At 47.1% G+C, this 18,496-nt stretch overlaps 1 protein-coding gene and 1 pseudogene across 1 annotated transcript in view; one reads left to right on the forward strand and one right to left on the reverse strand.

Moving 5' to 3' along the window:
* Positions 1–18,496, forward strand: part of lars2 (leucyl-tRNA synthetase 2, mitochondrial) — a 91,253-nt gene that overhangs the window by 23,949 nt on the left and 48,808 nt on the right. The window contains exons 8-11 of the mRNA XM_078199672.1: positions 4,927–5,034; positions 6,355–6,514; positions 15,883–15,987; positions 17,440–17,555. Coding sequence (XP_078055798.1) covers positions 4,927–5,034; positions 6,355–6,514; positions 15,883–15,987; positions 17,440–17,555 — 489 coding nt within the window. The remainder of the gene's footprint in view (positions 1–4,926; positions 5,035–6,354; positions 6,515–15,882; positions 15,988–17,439; positions 17,556–18,496) is intronic.
* On the reverse strand, positions 3,454–3,667 carry LOC144482038 (U2 spliceosomal RNA; annotated as a pseudogene).

The raw sequence follows: 18,496 nt of genomic DNA on the forward strand, positions 1-18,496 counted from the left end.
CACAAGAAAATAGGATAACACTTGTCAAACAAAACCCAGGAGTGCAGCACCACTACCACCTGAACCTCCCGAGGTAGAGGACACTGCATTGTAAACAGTGTTTCAGTAATACTGGATTGAAGGGACAAATGCTGCTGCTTATGGGGCGGCACAGTGGTTAGCACTGCTGCCTCACAGCGCCAGGAAGCGGTTTCAGTTCCAGCCTCGGGTCACTGTCTGTCTGCGTGGAGTTTGCACGTTCTCCCCATGTCTGCATGGGTTTCCTCCCGGTGCTCCTGTTTCCTCCCACAGTCCAAAGATAGAATCCCGACGGTGCAGAAGGAGGCCATTCGACCTCTCGAATCTGCACCGACCACAATCCCACCCTGGCCCTATCCCCGTAACCCCATGCATTTACCCTAGCTAGTGGATTGTTGGTGCAGACTCGATGGGCCAATTGGCCTCCTTCACTGTGGGGTTCTATGATCTAACGTATGTAAATCTGATGCATTTTAAGTGCTGGATTTGTAAGCTATAATTAAAGTAATATATGGAAAATTAGATTTACAAATGAAGGTTTTTTTGTATTTGAAATGCTCTGTTGGTTTTCATCAGGCACAGTGTTGGCTGTTAGTTGATGAGCAATTTAGCAGGAGAAGTTGACAGCTGCTTGGAGTGCAGCTTCGTGTGATAATTACTGCACCCACCTGCTCAAATTGATGGCTATCGATGAACTGGTCTAATTTCAATTGTAATCAGCCTCTCAGTAAGCGCTACCTGCTTCAAGGGGCACTGCATTGTTAATCTAAAATGTTGTAATTAATTTTGTGTGTGTGCGTTGAAGATTGAGCAGTGGGGACACAGCATGCAGTTGCCCCACATTATACTGTATCGCTTGAGTCGCACCACTTTGAACTTGGGAAAAGAAATATTGTACCTGTCCCATAGATTTCAAATCCTGCTACTGATGAAATAAAATTATAATTGCTACCACTGCATTAAGTTGCGCTTTACTGAGGCACTTTTGATGTGCTGTCTCTGGGTTTTTTTAAAAAAGTCTCATACATAGCCAGTTGCCATAGATGTTACATGTTGAATTGCAATGCAGATTCACAGCATCAAAGAATCTCCTGTGCTCTAAAAGGGTTCTAGAAACTTTCAAACTTCACTTCCAATCAGTCTGATGTCTGCGAGTTACGGTTAATCTTGCCGAGTGTGTGTGTGTATTCTCAGGGCTGGCGCATCGTCGCATGAGTTACTTTCAACTCAATGTGAGGAAATCTCAAGAAATTGCTGCATAATTAAGAGATATCAGTGTATTTATTCCGTCCCTTTCTGAATCCTTCTCCACCCTCAACCCCCACCCGCTCTTGTTCTCTCCCTCATCCTCTCCCTCCTTCCGTCCTGCTCTCTTCTCTCCTTCCTTCCCTCCCAACTTTCTTCTTCCCTCCCCCCGCTTTCTCCCTCCCTCCTTCCCTCCCCCCGCTCTCTTCCTCCCTCCTTCCCTCCCCCCGCTCTCTTCCTCCCTCCTTCCCTCCCCCCGCTCTCTTCCTCCCTCCTTCCCTCCCCCGCTCTCTTCCTCCCTCCTTCCCTCCCCCCGCTCTCTTCCTCCCTCCTTCCCTCCCCCCGCTCTCTTCCTCCCTCCTTCCCTCCCCCCGCTCTCTTCCTCCCTCCTTCCCTCCCCCCGCTCTCTTCCTCCCTCCTTCCCTCCCCCCGCTCTCTTCCTCCCTCCTTCCCTCCCCCCGCTCTCTTCCTCCCTCCTTCCCTCCCCCCGCTCTCTTCCTCCCTCCTTCCCTCCCCCCGCTCTCTTCCTCCCTCCTTCCCTCCCCCCGCTCTCTTCCTCCCTCCTTCCCTCCCCCCGCTCTCTTCCTCCCTCCTTCCCTCCCCCCGCTCTCTTCCTCCCTCCTACCCTCCCCCCGCTCTCTTCCTCCCTCCTTCCCTCCCCCCGCTCTCTTCCTCCCTCCTACCCTCCCCCCGCTCTCTTCCTCCCTCCTTCCCTCCCCCCGCTCTCTTCCTCTCTCCTTCCCTCCCCCCGCTCTCTTCCTCCCTCCTTCCCTCCCCCCGCTCTCTTCCTCCCTCCTTCCCTCTCCCCGCTCTTTTCCTCCCTCCCTCCTTCCTGCCCCTGTTGTTTTTTGCCTCCCTCCTCTCCCTCTCACTCTCTCTCCCTCATTCCCGTGGTTTTTTTGGCTATTTGTTGCTTTTACAGTTCATTCAAATCCCAAGTCAAAAACTCCAATGAGTATCGGTGGTGATGCCGCTTTTCCAGGTTGTCACCTGTTTTGCTTTTAGTTTTTTTTGCAGACTAGGATGCCTTGTGATGGATCAAGAAAGCGATTGATGGATGAGCTGCTTTGATAGGCCAGGCAGAATCTATGGAAAGTTGTTGGGGGAAGTAGTTGTGGAGCAGTGGTATTGTCACTGGACGAGTAGCCCACAAGTCCAGGCTAATGCTCTGGGGGACATGTGTTCAGATCCCACCACGGCAGCTGGTGGAATTTAAATTCAATTACTAAATCTGGAATATAAAGCTAGCCTCAGTAATGGTGACCATGAAACTATCATTGATTGCTGTAAAAACCCATCTGGTTTGCTGATCTTTCGGGAAGGAAATCTGCCATCCTTCCCCGGCCTGGCCTGTATGTGACTCCAGAGCCACAGCAATGTGGTTGACTCTTAACTGCCCCCTGAAAATGCTGAACAAGTCACTCCGCTCAAGGGCAAGTAGAGATGGACAACAAATTATGGCCTTGTAAGCAACGTCCACATCCTATGGAAGGAAATGAATGACTCTGGCTGATGACCTTCAAGGTTCTGATGAAAGCTCATTCAGCTGAAGTATTGACTCTTTTTGTCTCCACAGACACAGCCTGCGTATTTTCCAGCATTTAGAAATTTCAGTTTTGTTGGTATTTTAAGCTAACAAGGGTTGAAGTTTTTGCTTATTTCAACAAATAATGGTCTTTTAGAGTTTTGATTAAGATCGCAGAGTGACAGTTCTGTTAAATTGGCTCAAATTTTTTAAAAATACTTTTCCAATTCAATCAAATCAAGTCCAATTCAAAGTCTCAACAAGTTGAGACATTCCCGATCCAAGCTGACAAGACAGGGCCTTCACACCTGTCTTGGGCCTGATGTACATGAGCCCAGCTGATTGGAGGAGGGGCAGGGTTCCTCCTCTAAGGCTTGATCTCATTTGCATCTTAGCCAAAAGGCTGGGATGCCGCTTTTAAAAATTGCTTCGTATGAATATGAAGCTTAAATGTAACCTAATGACCTCAACCAAGTGCAGCATCCTATCCATACTACACTTGATCTTAGCCAAAAGGCCGAGAATTGGCTCAAATTTTTTAAAAATACTTTTCCAATTCAATCAAATCCAGTCCAATTCAGAGTCTCAACAAGTTGAGATATTTCCGATCCAGGCTGGCAAGACAGGGCAAGCGACCATTCACCCTGTCCTGGGCCTGATCTACATGAGCCAAGCTGATTGGAGGAGGGAAAGCAATTCCTCCTCCAAGACTTGATCTCATTTGCATCTTAGCCAAAAGGCCGAGATGCCGCTTTTAAAAATTGCTTCATATGAAACATATGAAGCTTCAGTGTAACCCAATGACCTCAACCAAGTGCAGCCGACCATGGGGTGCCGACCATACTACACTTGATCTTAGCCAAAAGGCCGAGAAGCGATAAATTGGCTCAAATGCTGAGTGTTACTGTGCTTTTTACAGTACGGGCATTATTGGATGTTTGTTGCAGGTTAAATTGAACTGTTAATCCATCTCTAGGGTCAGCCTGGCCGAATGATCCATTTTTTTTCCAGTGCGTTCTGTATGTCGCGTTTGATCTGCGCTTTCAATAATTGACATTTTGAGTAATGTCCAATGGGGGAAATCCGAACATGCCCGACTGTCGGAACACTTATTTTATTGCCTGCTTGAGGATTGAGATTTAGCTGAAGTGCCTGGAACACCTTAGTTAAAATGTGGCCCTCGGGCAAACCTACTGAGTGAGTCAACGCTCGCGTTCTCCAGCATCATTCTGTAATGATCTCAGTGGCTGTGGTAAGCACACCATTCATTTTAATGGGGGGGAGGGGCTTTCTGCAGAGTAATAATGAACCATTGATGCACCATTACTATCACATTAGCTTTCAGCAAATTCAGACCCACGTGGTCTTTATCAGATAAATACCTTCTTGTTGGCTGCATGCTTGTTTTAACGTTCCTGGAACTGATTGGCCCCTAAATGAAATTGGAGAGGGGAATAAAACTATTTCAACTGGCTTGATTCAGATTGAGTCTGTGTCTTTATATGCCCTGTTTGTGAACAGAATTCCCACTCACCTGAAGAAGGGGCTTGGGGCTCCGAAAGCTTGTGTGGCTTTTGCTACCAAATAAACCTGTTGGACTTTAACCTGATGATGTTAAACTTCTTACTTGATTCAGGCTGGCCATTCCTGGTTTCTCTTTGGTAGCTATGAAATACATTGAGCGATTAGATTTTGTCCGTGTGCTGGTGTCTGATGAGTCACTATTTCTGGATAAAAGCAAATTACTGCGGATGCTGGAATCTGAAACCAAAAGAGAAAATGCTGGAAAATCTCAGCAGGTCTGGCAGCACCTGTAAGGAGAGAAAAGAGCTGATGTTTCGAGTCCAGAAAGGTTCATCTGGACTGGAAACATCAGCTCTTTTCTCTCCTTACAGGTGCTGCCAGACCTGCTGAGATTTTCCAGCGTTTTCTCTTTTGGAGTCACTATTTCTGCTTGTTTATTGGCAGTTGACCAAGGAAGCCACCGTGATTACTTAGTCATTCGAATCTGAGATGCTTTAAGGTGGAGTGCACATCTGGAGTGTGATGGACGCATTTAAGAGGGGGCGATTGCTGGATTGAAGACTTTTACTTGAGTCGATGCGCTTGATTCAACGTCTGTTTTTTATGGTTTGCAGTCCTTGCTGGATGCCCTGGAAGATCTTCCTGATTGGTACGGTGTCAAAGAAATGCAAGCAAACTGGATTGGATCTTGCACTGGATGCTACTTTGACTTTGAGTTGAAGGTAAGTATTATGGACTTCAGACCAACATTGAAGCTTCCTGCCCCTTCACCTGAATGGAAAAAGGATCTCAGACTGCCGAGTTTGCAAACCTACACTTAATGCTGTTGGTTTACCAACCAGGAACAGCACAACTCTCTCGCTCCTATTTTTCTGCTATTGGGTTAGAAGGCTGGGAGGATTAGGTTTGAGGGACACAAGGTGATGGATGTACACCTTGTTAGTGATTGCAATTGTACAAATCGAGAAGCTACAGGTGATAGGTCGAGGGAGCGGCAGACGAGCAAGCGAGTTTACACTGAGGCAAGATTTGAGAAGGCAGCCGGGAGGTGAACAGTGATAGGGATTGAAATAGCCTTGGCTGAGGGAAGGTGTTCTGGGGAGAGATTGAGTAGGTAGGTCCAGGAAGTCAGTGGATAATGGCAACTTTCAAAGGTGGTGAGAGAATTGGAACATTCCGTGGGGCTTGAAGGAGGAGGAGGAGGAAGTGTCACGCGGTTACGGTAGAGACCATCTGATTTGCCAATAGTCACACCACTACTGTGGCAGTTTTGATCGGAGCAGCTGGTGGGAAGTGTAGCCAGATAGAGAATCTTTGGTAAAGGACAAGGTATCACCACCTTTGAACCTAACACATTCTCTCCTCGCTGGGTTGTCTTTTATTTGCTTTTAAAAGATTTCAGTCCATACGTGGGTAAGTAATACTGATTTAAATTAAACATTGTTGCTAAAGGGGGATAAACAAATGGTGGTTTTGTTTAAAATTTCCCCCACCTCCACGTTTTACCGATTTGTACATAGAAATCCTATTTAAAACCATGAATATAGCCCTAACTGCATCTCTACCAAACCCAACTTGATGTGGAGATGCTGGCGTTGGACTGGGGTGGACACAGTAAGAAGTCTCACAACACCAGGTTAAAGTCCAACAAGTGTATTTGGAATCACGAGCTTTCGGAGCACTGCTCCTTCACTCACCTGAGGAAGGAGCAGTGCTCCGAAAGCTCGTGATTCCAAATAAACCTGCTGGACTTTAACCTGGTGTCGTGAAACCCAACTTGGTCAGATAAGGCTGTAGTGAGTGGGTAGTTGCCTGTGCATTAATGCCCTTTGAACCTGCTTTGTTTGCTTTGCCTGTAAACAGAACAGCTGCAGAAAATACTGGTGGGTTGCCTATTTGGCCTGTTCCTCTTCACGACCCACTCCCTATGCCGCCCCCTCCCCCAGCTTGTAGAACTGTCTGCTTACATCACGTGCAGCCAGCAGCTGAGAAATCCGAGTTATTGTATCATTCAAATAAAGTGAATATCCGCTCTGCCCTAGGTGAATGGAAAATCTGCTGGTGAAAAGCTCCCCGCGTACACCTGCAGCCCCGATGCTGTTTATGGTGCATCCCACCTTTCTATCCTACCCAGTCACAGATTATTGCAAAGCAACAGTCCCCTGAGAGACATTCTCCAAAAGTGTTTTGTACCTGACACAGGTAAGAATATGTGGAAAATCTCCAACAGAAAATAAAAGCAATTATTTCTATATGGATGTATATATGTGTGTGTGTGTGTATAATCATCGAATCCCTACAGTGCAGAAGAGGCTATTCAGCCCATCGGGTCTGCACCAGCTCTCTGGCAGAATCATACCCAGGCCCCCTCCCCTGCCCTATCCCTGTAACCCGTTTACCATGGCTAACCCATTTAACCTAAAAATCTTGGCACACTAAGGGGCAATTTAATATGGCCAATTCACCCAACCTACACATCTTTGGAGTGTGGGAGGAAACCCACGCAGACACGGGGAGAATGTGCAGACTCCACACACAGTCGCCCAAGGCCAGAATTGAACCCGGGTCCTTGGTGCTGTGAGGTAGCAGTGCTAACCACCATGCCACCCATTATGTCTGCGTGTGTGTATATGTTATAAATGTGTGTTATACTTTCCAACTAATCAAGTATTGCAATCTTGTGCTATGCAATCGGTGTCTTGAGAGTGTTCGCTGACACACAATGTTGAATTTTGGATGAAAATTGGACAATATTTAGATGTGATTCCCATCCTATGCTTGGTGCTGACAGAGGGAAGGACCTCTGTCATGGCCAGGTCTCTGAGCTGGCATCTCTGGAGCTGTGACCTAGAATGCCACGGTTTTTATTGCTAAACGTCAGTGGAAAACTACATCTCCAAGGTCTGTAGGTCGTAAAACGATCTCTGAAGTATGCGAGCAATGTGTGAATTATATTTTTGTCATCCTTGGCCTTGATTGAATTCAGGAGTTATATGATACAAGCTCACTGCTGAAGGAGGTTTCCTTTATCTGTTATCTGTATCCTCTCTCTCTATTGTCCAGGGAGCTGTTAAATGTATTCCATTTCCCTTTAACTGGTACAAAGACAGTGAGCAGAGGAAGAACGGCAGTTAGATTGTCCACCTGTTTCTTTTGGCACTGTCCAGATGCATGGACTAATTCCATGTAAATTCCTTTGGAGTCGTGTCTCCTAAGTAACGCACTGGTTATTCACTCTAATCTTGGAGTGACAAATCCTTTTCCCTTTAATGGTTGTGGCCTTTGAGTAAAATAATTTTTCTAATCTCAGTAAATGCCAAACTGAGGCAGCACCATCCCATCAGGAACTGTTTTCAGGCTGCCGCTGTCACCAAGGAGACGACAAGTCGATGGAAAGGGGAAACCATTTGTATGGACTTGATTGACCCTTGACCTTGGAGGAGGCGAAAGGCCAATGTGCTAAGCCAGTGTCAAATCGGCTTCCACCTTGTTTACAGATTGCAGGAGGTTTTGTTATTTTTATGGTGGATTCCGTTTTTCTTTTACTGGAAATTAATTTAAAGTTTATTTATTCGTCACAAGTAGACTTACATTAACACTGCAATGAAGTTACTGTGAAAATCTCCTAGTCGCCACGCTCCGGCGCCTGCTCGGGGACACTGAGGAGAATTTAGCATGGCCAATGCACCCTAACCAGCACGTCTTTCTGTGGGAGGAAACCGGAGCACCCGGAGGAAACCCACGCAGACACGGGGAGAACGTGCAAACTCCACACAGACAGTGACCCAAGGCGGGAATCGAACCCGGGTCCCTGGCGCTGTGAGGCAGCCGTGCTAATCATTGTGCCACCACGCCACCCTTTAAGCAAAAGTTTTTAGTGGTTCTCAATGTAGAAATAATGCCAATACATGAAATAGGTGCAGGAGTAGCCCAGTCTGCCCCATTGAGCCTGCTCCGCCATTCAACAAGATCATGGCTGATCTGTGTGTGTTTCTAATTCCCCATTCCCATCTACCCCCGCTAGCCAAAGGAATCAATCTACCTACACCGTAAACAATATTCAATAACCCTGCCTCCACTGCCTTCTGAGGCAGAGAGTTCCAAAGTCTCTCAACTCTCTGAGAGAAAAGAAATTCTTGTCTTCTCTGCCCTATAAGGGCAACCCCTAACTTTCAAACAGTGGCCCCCTGGTTCTGGGCTCAGTTACACGAGGAAACATCCTTTCTGTGTCCATCTTGTTGAGATTGTGCAGGATCTTTTATACTTCAAACAAGTCGCCTCTCTCTCTCTTCCAACTGTAGTGAAATAAGCCCACTGTGTCTAACCTTTCCTCGTAGGACAACCCACTCAATCCAGGTATCAATCTAGTAAAAACTCCTCTAAACTATCTCCAAAATGTTAATCTTCTGTGGTTGAAACCAAAATAGTCCCAAATTACATCTCTCATTTCTCCTCCTAAACCTGCACAAAACCAATAATGCAAAGGCTTACAAAGGAACAAAGCACAGGAATGGACAGTGCAGCATAGGAACAGGCCCTTCGGCCCTCCAAGCCTGTGCCGAGCACATTGTCCTATCTACCGCCTGTATCCCTCTATTCCCTCTCTGTTCATGTGTCTATCCAGATAAGTCTTAAATGTCACTAACGTATCTGCCTCGATCACCTCACTTGGCCGTGCATTCCAGGCCCCCACCACCCTCTGTGTAAACAAAGTTCCCCCACACATCTCCACTGAACCTTCCCCCCCCCTTATCTTGAACTTGTGCCCCCTTGTAATTGTCATTTCTGCCCTGGGGAAAACCTTCCAACTGTTCACCCTATCTGTACCCCTCATAATTTTATAAACTTCTGTCAGGTCGCCCCCTCAGCCTCCGTCTTTCCAGGGAGAACAATCCCAGTTTATTCAATCTCTCCTCATAGCTAATACCCTCCATACCAGGCAACATCCTGGTAAATCATTTCTGTATTCCCTCCAAAGCCACCACGTCCTTCCGGTAGTCTTACAGTCCAGGGAACTGGAAATGGTCGTTGTTCTTAGTAATTTGTGTGTATCTGTGTGTTAAGTGGATCATATTGTGGCAAACGGGTAAATAACATTCACTTGTACTGTTTTGTCGCTGTGTCTGACTGCCCATTTCTCTCATCCTCCATGTTTTTTGCTTTTCTATCCTCACTAAAGGTGTTTTGTGTTCAAATCATCCTATAGCTTTATTCATAAATAAAAATAAAGTGTTTGAAAAACACAGCAGGCCTAGCAGCATCTCTGGAGAGAGAATCAGAGTTAACCTTTTCAATCCAAGAATGACTTCTTCAGAACTTGGGTTTAAACCCCCACTCCCCTCACCCCCCAGGCGGTTAGAATTGGCTGGCTGACCCTGTCGACGTCTGTGTGGTTTCGTGCGGAGCTGACTGGATAGTGATCAGAAGTAGGAACCCGGGGCAGTTTTCCCCCTTCCTCACTTAAGGGCCCTCAGGTGACCTGTCGCACCCCTGGCTGAATGAGAGATGCTTCATGCGTGGGCTTGAGATGATGCGACCACAAACGGATGGCAGATCCTTCGATCAGAGCCGCTTCTTTGATAGTTTATGAATATCTTATCTGCTCTTTGTCCCTTTATCAGTCCATTCCTCCCCAGACACTGGCAGGTTTGGCCAAAGGGACAGGCAAACCACCATGAGTGCCGTTCTAACCCAGAAGCTGGTCCTAGTTCTTCCTCAAGCTTGTGTTTCCGGTAGCTAAGCTCATGAAATGAGCAGAATAAGAACAGAGGGCTTTAACCTCCATGGAGCTGTATGTGGATATTTTCCCACTGGACCGCAGTACAATTTGTCCTTTTCAATTGTAACCTGGTGGGGTTGCACAAATTATTGTAGGGAACATGAGACACACAAGCATAAAGTGGATTGCAGTATTCCAGTGACAGGACTCTGTATATTTATTACTGAAGCTGCTATTACTTCCTGCATTTTTATTTTTCCCTCCACTCATCCTTATCTGTGGCAGGCAGAACAAATCATATTGGCGAGAAGTTAATATGAAGCAATTACATGGCATCTGAAGGTATATAACACACAGCGCCAGGGACCCGGGTTCGATTCCCGGCTTGGATCACTGTCTGTGTGGAGTTTGCACATTCTCCCCGTGTCTGAGTGGGCTTCCTCCGGGTGCTCTGGTTTCCTCCCGCGGTTCAAAGATGTGTGGGTTAGGTGGATTGGCCATACTAAATTGCCCTGTAGTGTCAGGTCGAGCTAGAGTAAATGCTTGGGGTTATGGGGAAAAGGCCTGGGTGGGATTGTGGTTGGTGCAGGCTCGATGGGCCGTATGGCCTCCTGCACTGTAGGATTCTATGATTCTATACAGTAACATGGCACAGTAGCACAGTGGTTCGCACTGCTGCCTCACAGCACCAAGAACCCAGGTTTGATTCCAGCCTTGGGTGACTGTCTTTGTGGAATTTGCACCTTCTCCCCCATGTCTGCGTGAGTTTCCTCCAGGCGCTCCGATTTCCTGCCACGCTCCAAAGATGTGTGGGTTCGGTGGATTGGCCATGCTAAAATGCCCCTTAGTGTCCCAAGATGTGCAAGTTAGGGGGATTCACAGGGCAATAAGTGGGGTTATGGGGATATGGCCTGGGTGGTGTGCTCTGTCGGAGACTCGATGGGCCGAATGGCCTACTTCTGCACTCTAGGGATTCAATGATTCTAACAGGTGACTGGTATTTCTTTTCTATTGAATGAATATTCTGCGGTACCGATGCAGGAAACTGGTGCGTTCGTTCCAGTGTTCTCTTCATTATAATCTGGCAAAGTTACTTTACTGTAGAAATGCTATTGATACAATAACCTGCACATCACTCATTGTGGGGGGGGTCCTGGGAAAAGGACACATTTGGCAAGCGCTGGTGTTTGAACAGGAAATTACAATTGCAGCTATTTCCCTGCAACGGGATTTAATTTCCACAAATCTGTTTTTTTTTTAGTACAGAACTGGAGGAAATTGTTGTCATGAGACCCTGTCTCCATCAGGAAGTAACTGTGTGGAGGAATGTTTGTTCTTCTGTCAGCAGAAGACACAGTGTTGACGGTGTGATCTCTTTCTCCACCCACCCACCCGTCTCCAGTAACCAACGGAGATTAGTTCATTTTCCAAAGGATTGGCAGCAACATTCAGACTGACAGGAAAAATAATTGACCGCAATAGAAAGGAATTGCCCCCCCCCCACCACCACCACCCACCAGGCTATATCCCCTTTAGCTCTTGTTTGAAGATCCTCCTATTATGATCGAGTTGTTTGGAGTGCTCACTCCACGTTTATGCGACTTGCCATTGGCTCACACGGGAATGTCCTGTCAAAACATCTGCCGATTGGGAAAGGGAAACTTGCTCCCAAAATATCTTCGGTGGAACAGTCTTCCTCATACTGCGGTCCTGAAAAATACTTTGGCCCCACGCACAAAGAAGTGAAACTGGGGATATTTCACACCCCTTCACTCGTCTTCAGCCCTCTGGATTCCCCTAGTTTATAGCTTGGTCTGTTTTCTTTGTGTTAGATTGTAGGATTTTTTTTTGTAGCTCCTATTTTGATGGATCTCGATGGGCTGAAGGGCCTCTTCTGCACTGTATGATTCTGTGATCTGATAATATGATTCCTTTAGTTGTGCTTTCCCACAGAAGCTAGTGGCTTTGCTTTAAATCCAAAGATGTGCAAGGTTTTTACGCAGAGGGTGGTGGGTGCCTGGAACTCGCTGCCGAGGGAGGAAGCGGATACAATAGTGACTTTTAAGTGTCTTGACAAATACATGAATAGGATGGGAATAGAGGGATATGGTTCCCGGAAGGGTAGGGGGTTTTAGTTCAATCTGGCAGCGTGATCGGTGCAGGCTTGGGGGGCCAAAAGGCCTGTTCTTGTGCTGTAATGTTCTTTGTTCTTTATTATGTGCGGGTTAGGTTGATTGGCCATGCTAAATTGACTCGAGTGTCAGGGGGTCAGGCAGGGTAAATATGTGGGCCTAGGTGGGATTGTGTTCGGTGTAGACTCAATGGGCTGAATGGCCTCCTTCTGTACTGTAGGGATTCTATGATATGATTCTGTGATATACAAAAGAGCTGTTATTATCTAATCATCACAGCCGCCGATGGACTGCGTCCACTTTGATTACCTGAATTTCTTTTGCATGACAATTTATTTCAGCCCATTTTCCCCCAGAGGCCACGGCCTTCACCTGTGCCTCTACTTGACCTGCTATAAGCACGAATGAACTAATGGCTATCTGTGTCTGCTAATAATCCAAGTCGTGACATTTTCTTCAGAAATACTGTACAGACAAGGGCCTTATTAAAAAGGATTTCAGTGATTGCGTGTGCACGATGGTGTGGTGCTATGCTATACAGCCTGGATAGGCCCCAGTTTCGACCTCAAGCCTTGCTGAATGTACCAATCCCACCCAAGGTGGCAGCAGGGACTACAATTGGCTGCTGCGTTCCTGGGGTAGGGGTGGGAAACATCGAGCTGAATTCCCACTTCTGCTTGTTGTCCACCCACTGGATATTGAGGTTTGTGGACAGGGTCGATCCACCATTTGGCCTCTTGCCACTAATCACTGTTGAACTGCAGCCACTTTGATGCATTGGAGGATTGGTGTTGGTGTAGTCTGTGGAGCTGTGAAACCTTCGGGAGAGAAGGGCGAAGGGAGAAATGATTAGACACAGCAGGTCAACCAATGGTTCAATTATAAATTCTTGTTCTCAGGTCTGAATGGGGACAGCACGGTGGCACAGTGGTTGGCACATTGGTTAGCACTGCTGCCTCACAGCGCCAGGGACCTGGGTTCGCTTCCCGGCTTGGGTCACTGTCTGTGTGGAGTTTGCACATTCTCCTCGTGTCTGCGTGGATTTCCTCCGGGTGCTCCAGTTTCCTCCACAGTCCAAAGGTGTGCGGGTTAGGTGGAATGGCCATGCTAAATTCACCCTTAGTATCAGGAGGACTAGCTAGGGTAAATACATGGGGTTATGAGAATAGGGCCTAGGTGGGACTATGGCCGATGCAGACTCGATGGGCCGAATGGCCTCCTGCTGCACTGTAGGGATTCTATAATCCCTCTGTGGTCTCACTTTCTCTTGTGCTCCCTCTTGGTAATCCCCTGAGTAGCACAGTGGGATACAGTCAGGAGGAAGTTGCCATGGGAATTCTCAACTTCGACTCTGGACCCCATGAATTCTTATCAGGTCAAACATGGGCAAAGAAACCACCTGCTGATTGCCACACAACACCACATCCAACCATAAATATTGGTGGGCAATTAAACAACTCACTAGAGGAGGAGGCTCCACAAATATCCCCATCCTCAATGATGGAGGAGTCCAGCACATGAGTGCAAGAGATGAGGCTGAAGCATTTGCTACAATCTTAAGCCTGAAATGCCGAGTGAATGATCCTCCTCTGAAATCCCCACGTTACAGATGCCAGTCTTCAGCCAATTTGATTCACGCCACATGATATCAGGGAACTGCTGAAGGCACTGGATACTGCGAAGGCTTTGGACCCTGACAATGTTCCAGAAATAGTACTGAAGACTTGTGCTCCAGAATTGCTGTGCCCCGAGCCAAGCTATTCCAGTACAGATACAACACTGGCATGGAAACATAGAAGATAGGAGCAGGGGGAGGCCATTCGGCCCTTCGAGCCTGCTCCGCCATTCATCATGATCATGGCTAAACATCCAACTCAATAGCCTAATCCTCCTTTCTCCCCATAACCTTTGATCCCATTTGCCCCAAGTGCGATATCCAGTCTCCTTTTGAATACATTCGATGTTTTGGCATCAACCACTTCCTGTGGTAATGAATTCTACTGTCTACCTGGTAATGTGGAAAATTGCCCAGGTATGTCCTGTATATAAGAAATAGGATTTGAAATGTCTGATCTGGCCATTTATCTGGCGGAATGTCCCTCTAGTTATATCTCCTGTTTAAAGTAATTTAAGTGCAGGTAAGTCTGTCCTTGCAGGGTTTGACATGGTGCTTCATTGCAGCTGTTGTTGGAGGTTAATCATCTCAGCCCCAGGACATCGCTGCAGGAGGTCCTCAGGTTAATAACCTAGGCCCAACCATCTTCAGCTGCTCCATCAGTGACCTCCCTTCCATCATAAGGTCAGAAGTGGGGATGTTCACTGTTCAGTACCAATTGAGTCCTCAGATACTGAAGCGGTCTATGTCCAAATGCAGCAAGACCTGGACCATATCTAGACTTGGGCTGACAAGTGGCAAGTAACATTCATGCCATATTGGTGCCAGGCAATGACCATCTCCACCATGAGAGGATCTAACCATTGCCCCTTCACATTCAATGCCATTACCATCGCTGAATCCCCCCACTATCAACATCTTGGGGGATACCATTGCCCAGAAACTGAACTGGACCAGCCATATAAATATTGTGGCTACAAGAGCAGGTCAAAGGCTAAAAGTCTTGTGCTGAGTAACTCGCCTCCTGACATCCCAAAGTCTGTCCACCATCTATAAGGCACAAGTCAGGAGTGTGATGGAATACTCTTCACTTGCCTGGATGGGTGCAGCTCCAACAACACTCGAGCTTGACAGCATCCAGGACAAAACGGGCCTTAATGTTGCAAATCCAGTGATGATCAAGTGCAATGCTCTATAAGACATAGGAGCAGAATTAGGCCACTCGGCCCATCGAGTCTGCTCCGCCATTCAATCATGGCTGATATTTTTCTCATCCCCATTCTCCTGCCTTTTCCCCATAACCCCTCATCCCCCTTATTAATCAGGAACCTATCTATCTCTATCTTAAAGACACTCCATGACCTGGCCTCCACAGCCTTCTGCGGCACAGATTCACCACTCTCTGGCTGAAGAAATTCCTCGTCATCTCTGTTTTGAAGGATTGGCCCTAGTTGCAAGGGAGAGCAGCTCTTACTAATTGGAGAAAGATTAGGGCATTATTCTCATGTATAAGAACCGATTTTCACGGGGTGGACGGGAGTGGGGAGGCAACTGGACTGAAGAGAAAGGAGCTTGCACAGATGTTGTGCTGGGTTTTGTGAATAAAGTTATGACAAAGCAAAACTGACTGCAGTTTTCTCCTTGGATGGATGGATGGATTTCAATTTAAGTGTCCAATCGCACTGATCACCTTTCCCTCTTGTTCTTGCTGATTTTTGTCTTGTTTCCTTGACTCACTCCTGCATCTTTTAATCATTCCTTTTCGCTCATTGCATTTTTCTCTCACTCCATCCGTGTCTTGTCTGTCTTTAATTTTTCTCCTGCATCGAATTCATTGTCGTTGAGGAAGTAATTTATTTGCGTGAAGTTGGGTGTGATCCTTCATCAAGACATTTTCTATATAAATGGAAATATTATCATTATCCTCGTTGCTGGACCTGAATTGTCTCCGACTGTTCCGGGGAAAGTTCACAAGAAGAGATTGCACTTGCTGTGTGTGAATGATGAGCTCCCCTCGTGAAAAAAGCACCTGCACAATTGTTGAAAAGGAAGTGATTTATTACGCATCCCCACCGTGATTCATTTTTTTTTGCTTGCTTTCAAGACTGCCAGACGCCAGTGACGGGGGTGAACCTTTTAAGTGGCCAGGAGATTCCTGTTGTCATTTCTGCCAAGAAAGAGTTTGAAGGCCATTTAGACACGGTCATAGGTAAGGCAGCCATTCTTGTTCATTATCCTGATTGAAGGGAGCTGGTAATTAGAGATTGTTTTACATTATTGCAAGGACAGACTCTTCCTATCTATAAATGTCCTCGGTCAAATGTTCAAATTTTACAATTTGTTTCCTCTTCTCCTTTCTAAAACCTTCCGAGTGGATGACTCACGGCCTTGGAGAAAAATAAAAGATCCCACTTTTTCTCTCAACAAAAAAGAATTTTGAAATTTGTATCTTTTAATTTATACCTCGCACATTTCCTCTCTGCTCCACTCCCAAAGATAGAGGAAGTAAATAAGTAAGTTTATTTATTAGTGTCACAAGTGGGCTTATATTCACGCTGCAATGAAGTTACTGTGAAAATCCCCTAGTCGCCACACTCCGGCACCTGTTCGGGTACACGGGGGGCGGGGGGGGAGAATTTAGCACGGCCAATGCACCCTGACCAGCACGTCTTTCAGACTGTGGGAGGAAACCCACATAGGGAGAACGTGCAGACTCTACACTCCACATAGACAGTGACCCAAGGCGGGTATTGAACCCGGGTCCCTGGCGTTGTGAGGCAGCCGTGCTAACCACTGTGCCACCGTGCCGTGTACGGCACTTGGGCTTTGGCAGGAGCAGTGGAGTGGACAAATGGGCCTGGGTGCAGACTGGGTGAGCTTTCGAATTGTTCACCCCGAACCTTTCTGCTTCTTTCTTTTTCTTTTAAGACACTCCTTAAAAGTTGCTTCTTTGACCAAACCTTTTCCTCACCTGTCCTAAATCATCTTGTCCAGCTTGGTGTCTGCTTTCGTTTGACTATACTCCTGCAAATGAGCTTGGGAATGTTTCACTATGTTAAAGGCGCTATATAAATACACATTCGGGTGAAACATTTCCAAACGACCTCCTGTGCTCACCTGCACGGGTTGCATCATATACTTAGTGGGGATGGTTAGGAGGTGGCGGGAAAGATTTATGTGACATACATCGACAGATATAATTTGCTACCAAGTTAATGAATGCATGAGAGTAGGAGGCACTTGAAGGCGACCAATGCATCAGATGATCTCTTGAACTCCCGGCAGCCCCTCTTGCTCTCCTGTTTGAAGTAAGCGGGTGTTGCAAGTGTGTTTGCAGCAGTAATGCTCAAATATGTGCCCAGTTTGGTAGGCAACAGATTTCTCATTGGACGCAAAGGCTAAAGTCACATTGAGGTCTTTCCCTAGTGCGGAGAGGAGGAGGGGAAGAGACAGACATCCCTCGCCGCCTCCTGTAGGCTGGCTAAGATCAGCGTTTGTGGAGGGTGTAGCCTTGGTTACTACACGGTCCTCATATGGACGCTGCGGGGAAGGGACCGGGGTGCCGCACTTCAAGGGAAGGGGAAACTTTGAGGACAGGAATGTTGCTTGACATTGCCGATAATTCTCCCTTCCCTTCACTGTTTTGTTTCTGTCGACAAAGGTATTCCCAGCCTCCATCCAGAGGATGCAGCAGTCGCAGAAAGGTTGGGTCTGGAATGGCGAGAGGTTTTTGAAAGCCTGCCTGACGGCACAGAGCGGTTACAGAATTGTGCCGAGGTTAGTGAGGTGTCTGCTGGAGCTATGGTTTCGACACTCGTGTCTAATCGATGCTGGAAGTGCCTTGGATTTTCACCCTTTGCAAAGTGCACGCAGACAAACTCTGCTGTACCCCCACCCTCTCGCACGGATTAGTTAATCTAACTGGAAATTGATCAACCTCTAAGATTATTGATTGAATTAGTTGTGGCCGTGTGTTATGTTATGTGTTGCACACAATATTGATGGCAGCGTGTGGAATTGGTCTCCACGTTCCACTATAGGGAGCAGGAATAGGCCATTCAGCCCCTCAAGTCTGCTCTGCCATTTAACTAGATGATGGCTGATCTTCTACCTCAACGCCATCTTCCCGCAAGATCCCCATATCATAGAAACCCGACAGTGCAGAAGGAGGCCATTCGGCCCATTGAGCCTGCACCAACCACAATCCCACCCAGGCCCTATCCCCGTAACCCCATGTATTTGCCCTGCTAATCCTCCTGACACTGAGGGGCAAGTTAGCATGGCCAATCCACCTAACGCACACATCTTTGGACGGTGGGAAGAAACCCACGGAGACACGGGGAGAATGTCCACACAGACAGTCACCCGTGGCTGGAATTGAACCTGGGTCCCTGACGCTGTGAGATAGTAGCAGTGCTAACCACTGTGCCACCGTGCTGCCAATCTCTGACTGTCTCAGGAATCTAGAAGTTTATTGATTTCTGTCTTGGGCATACTGAATGTCTGAGCCTCCATAGCCATCCTGGGTAGAGAATTCCAAACATTCACCACCCTCTGAGTGAAAAGATTCCTCCTCACTTTGACCCTAATGGTTTACCTTTGAGACTGTGTCCTCTGGTTTTAGTCCCCCGCTCCCCGCAACCAGGGGAAACATCCTTCCTGCATCTACCTTGTGGAGCCCTGTAAGAATTTTGCGCACTTCAGCGAGATCACCCCCT

The sequence above is a fragment of the Mustelus asterias genome, chromosome 2 (assembly GCF_964213995.1).
Source record: "Mustelus asterias chromosome 2, sMusAst1.hap1.1, whole genome shotgun sequence".
Classification (NCBI taxonomy): Eukaryota; Metazoa; Chordata; class Chondrichthyes; order Carcharhiniformes; family Triakidae; genus Mustelus; species Mustelus asterias.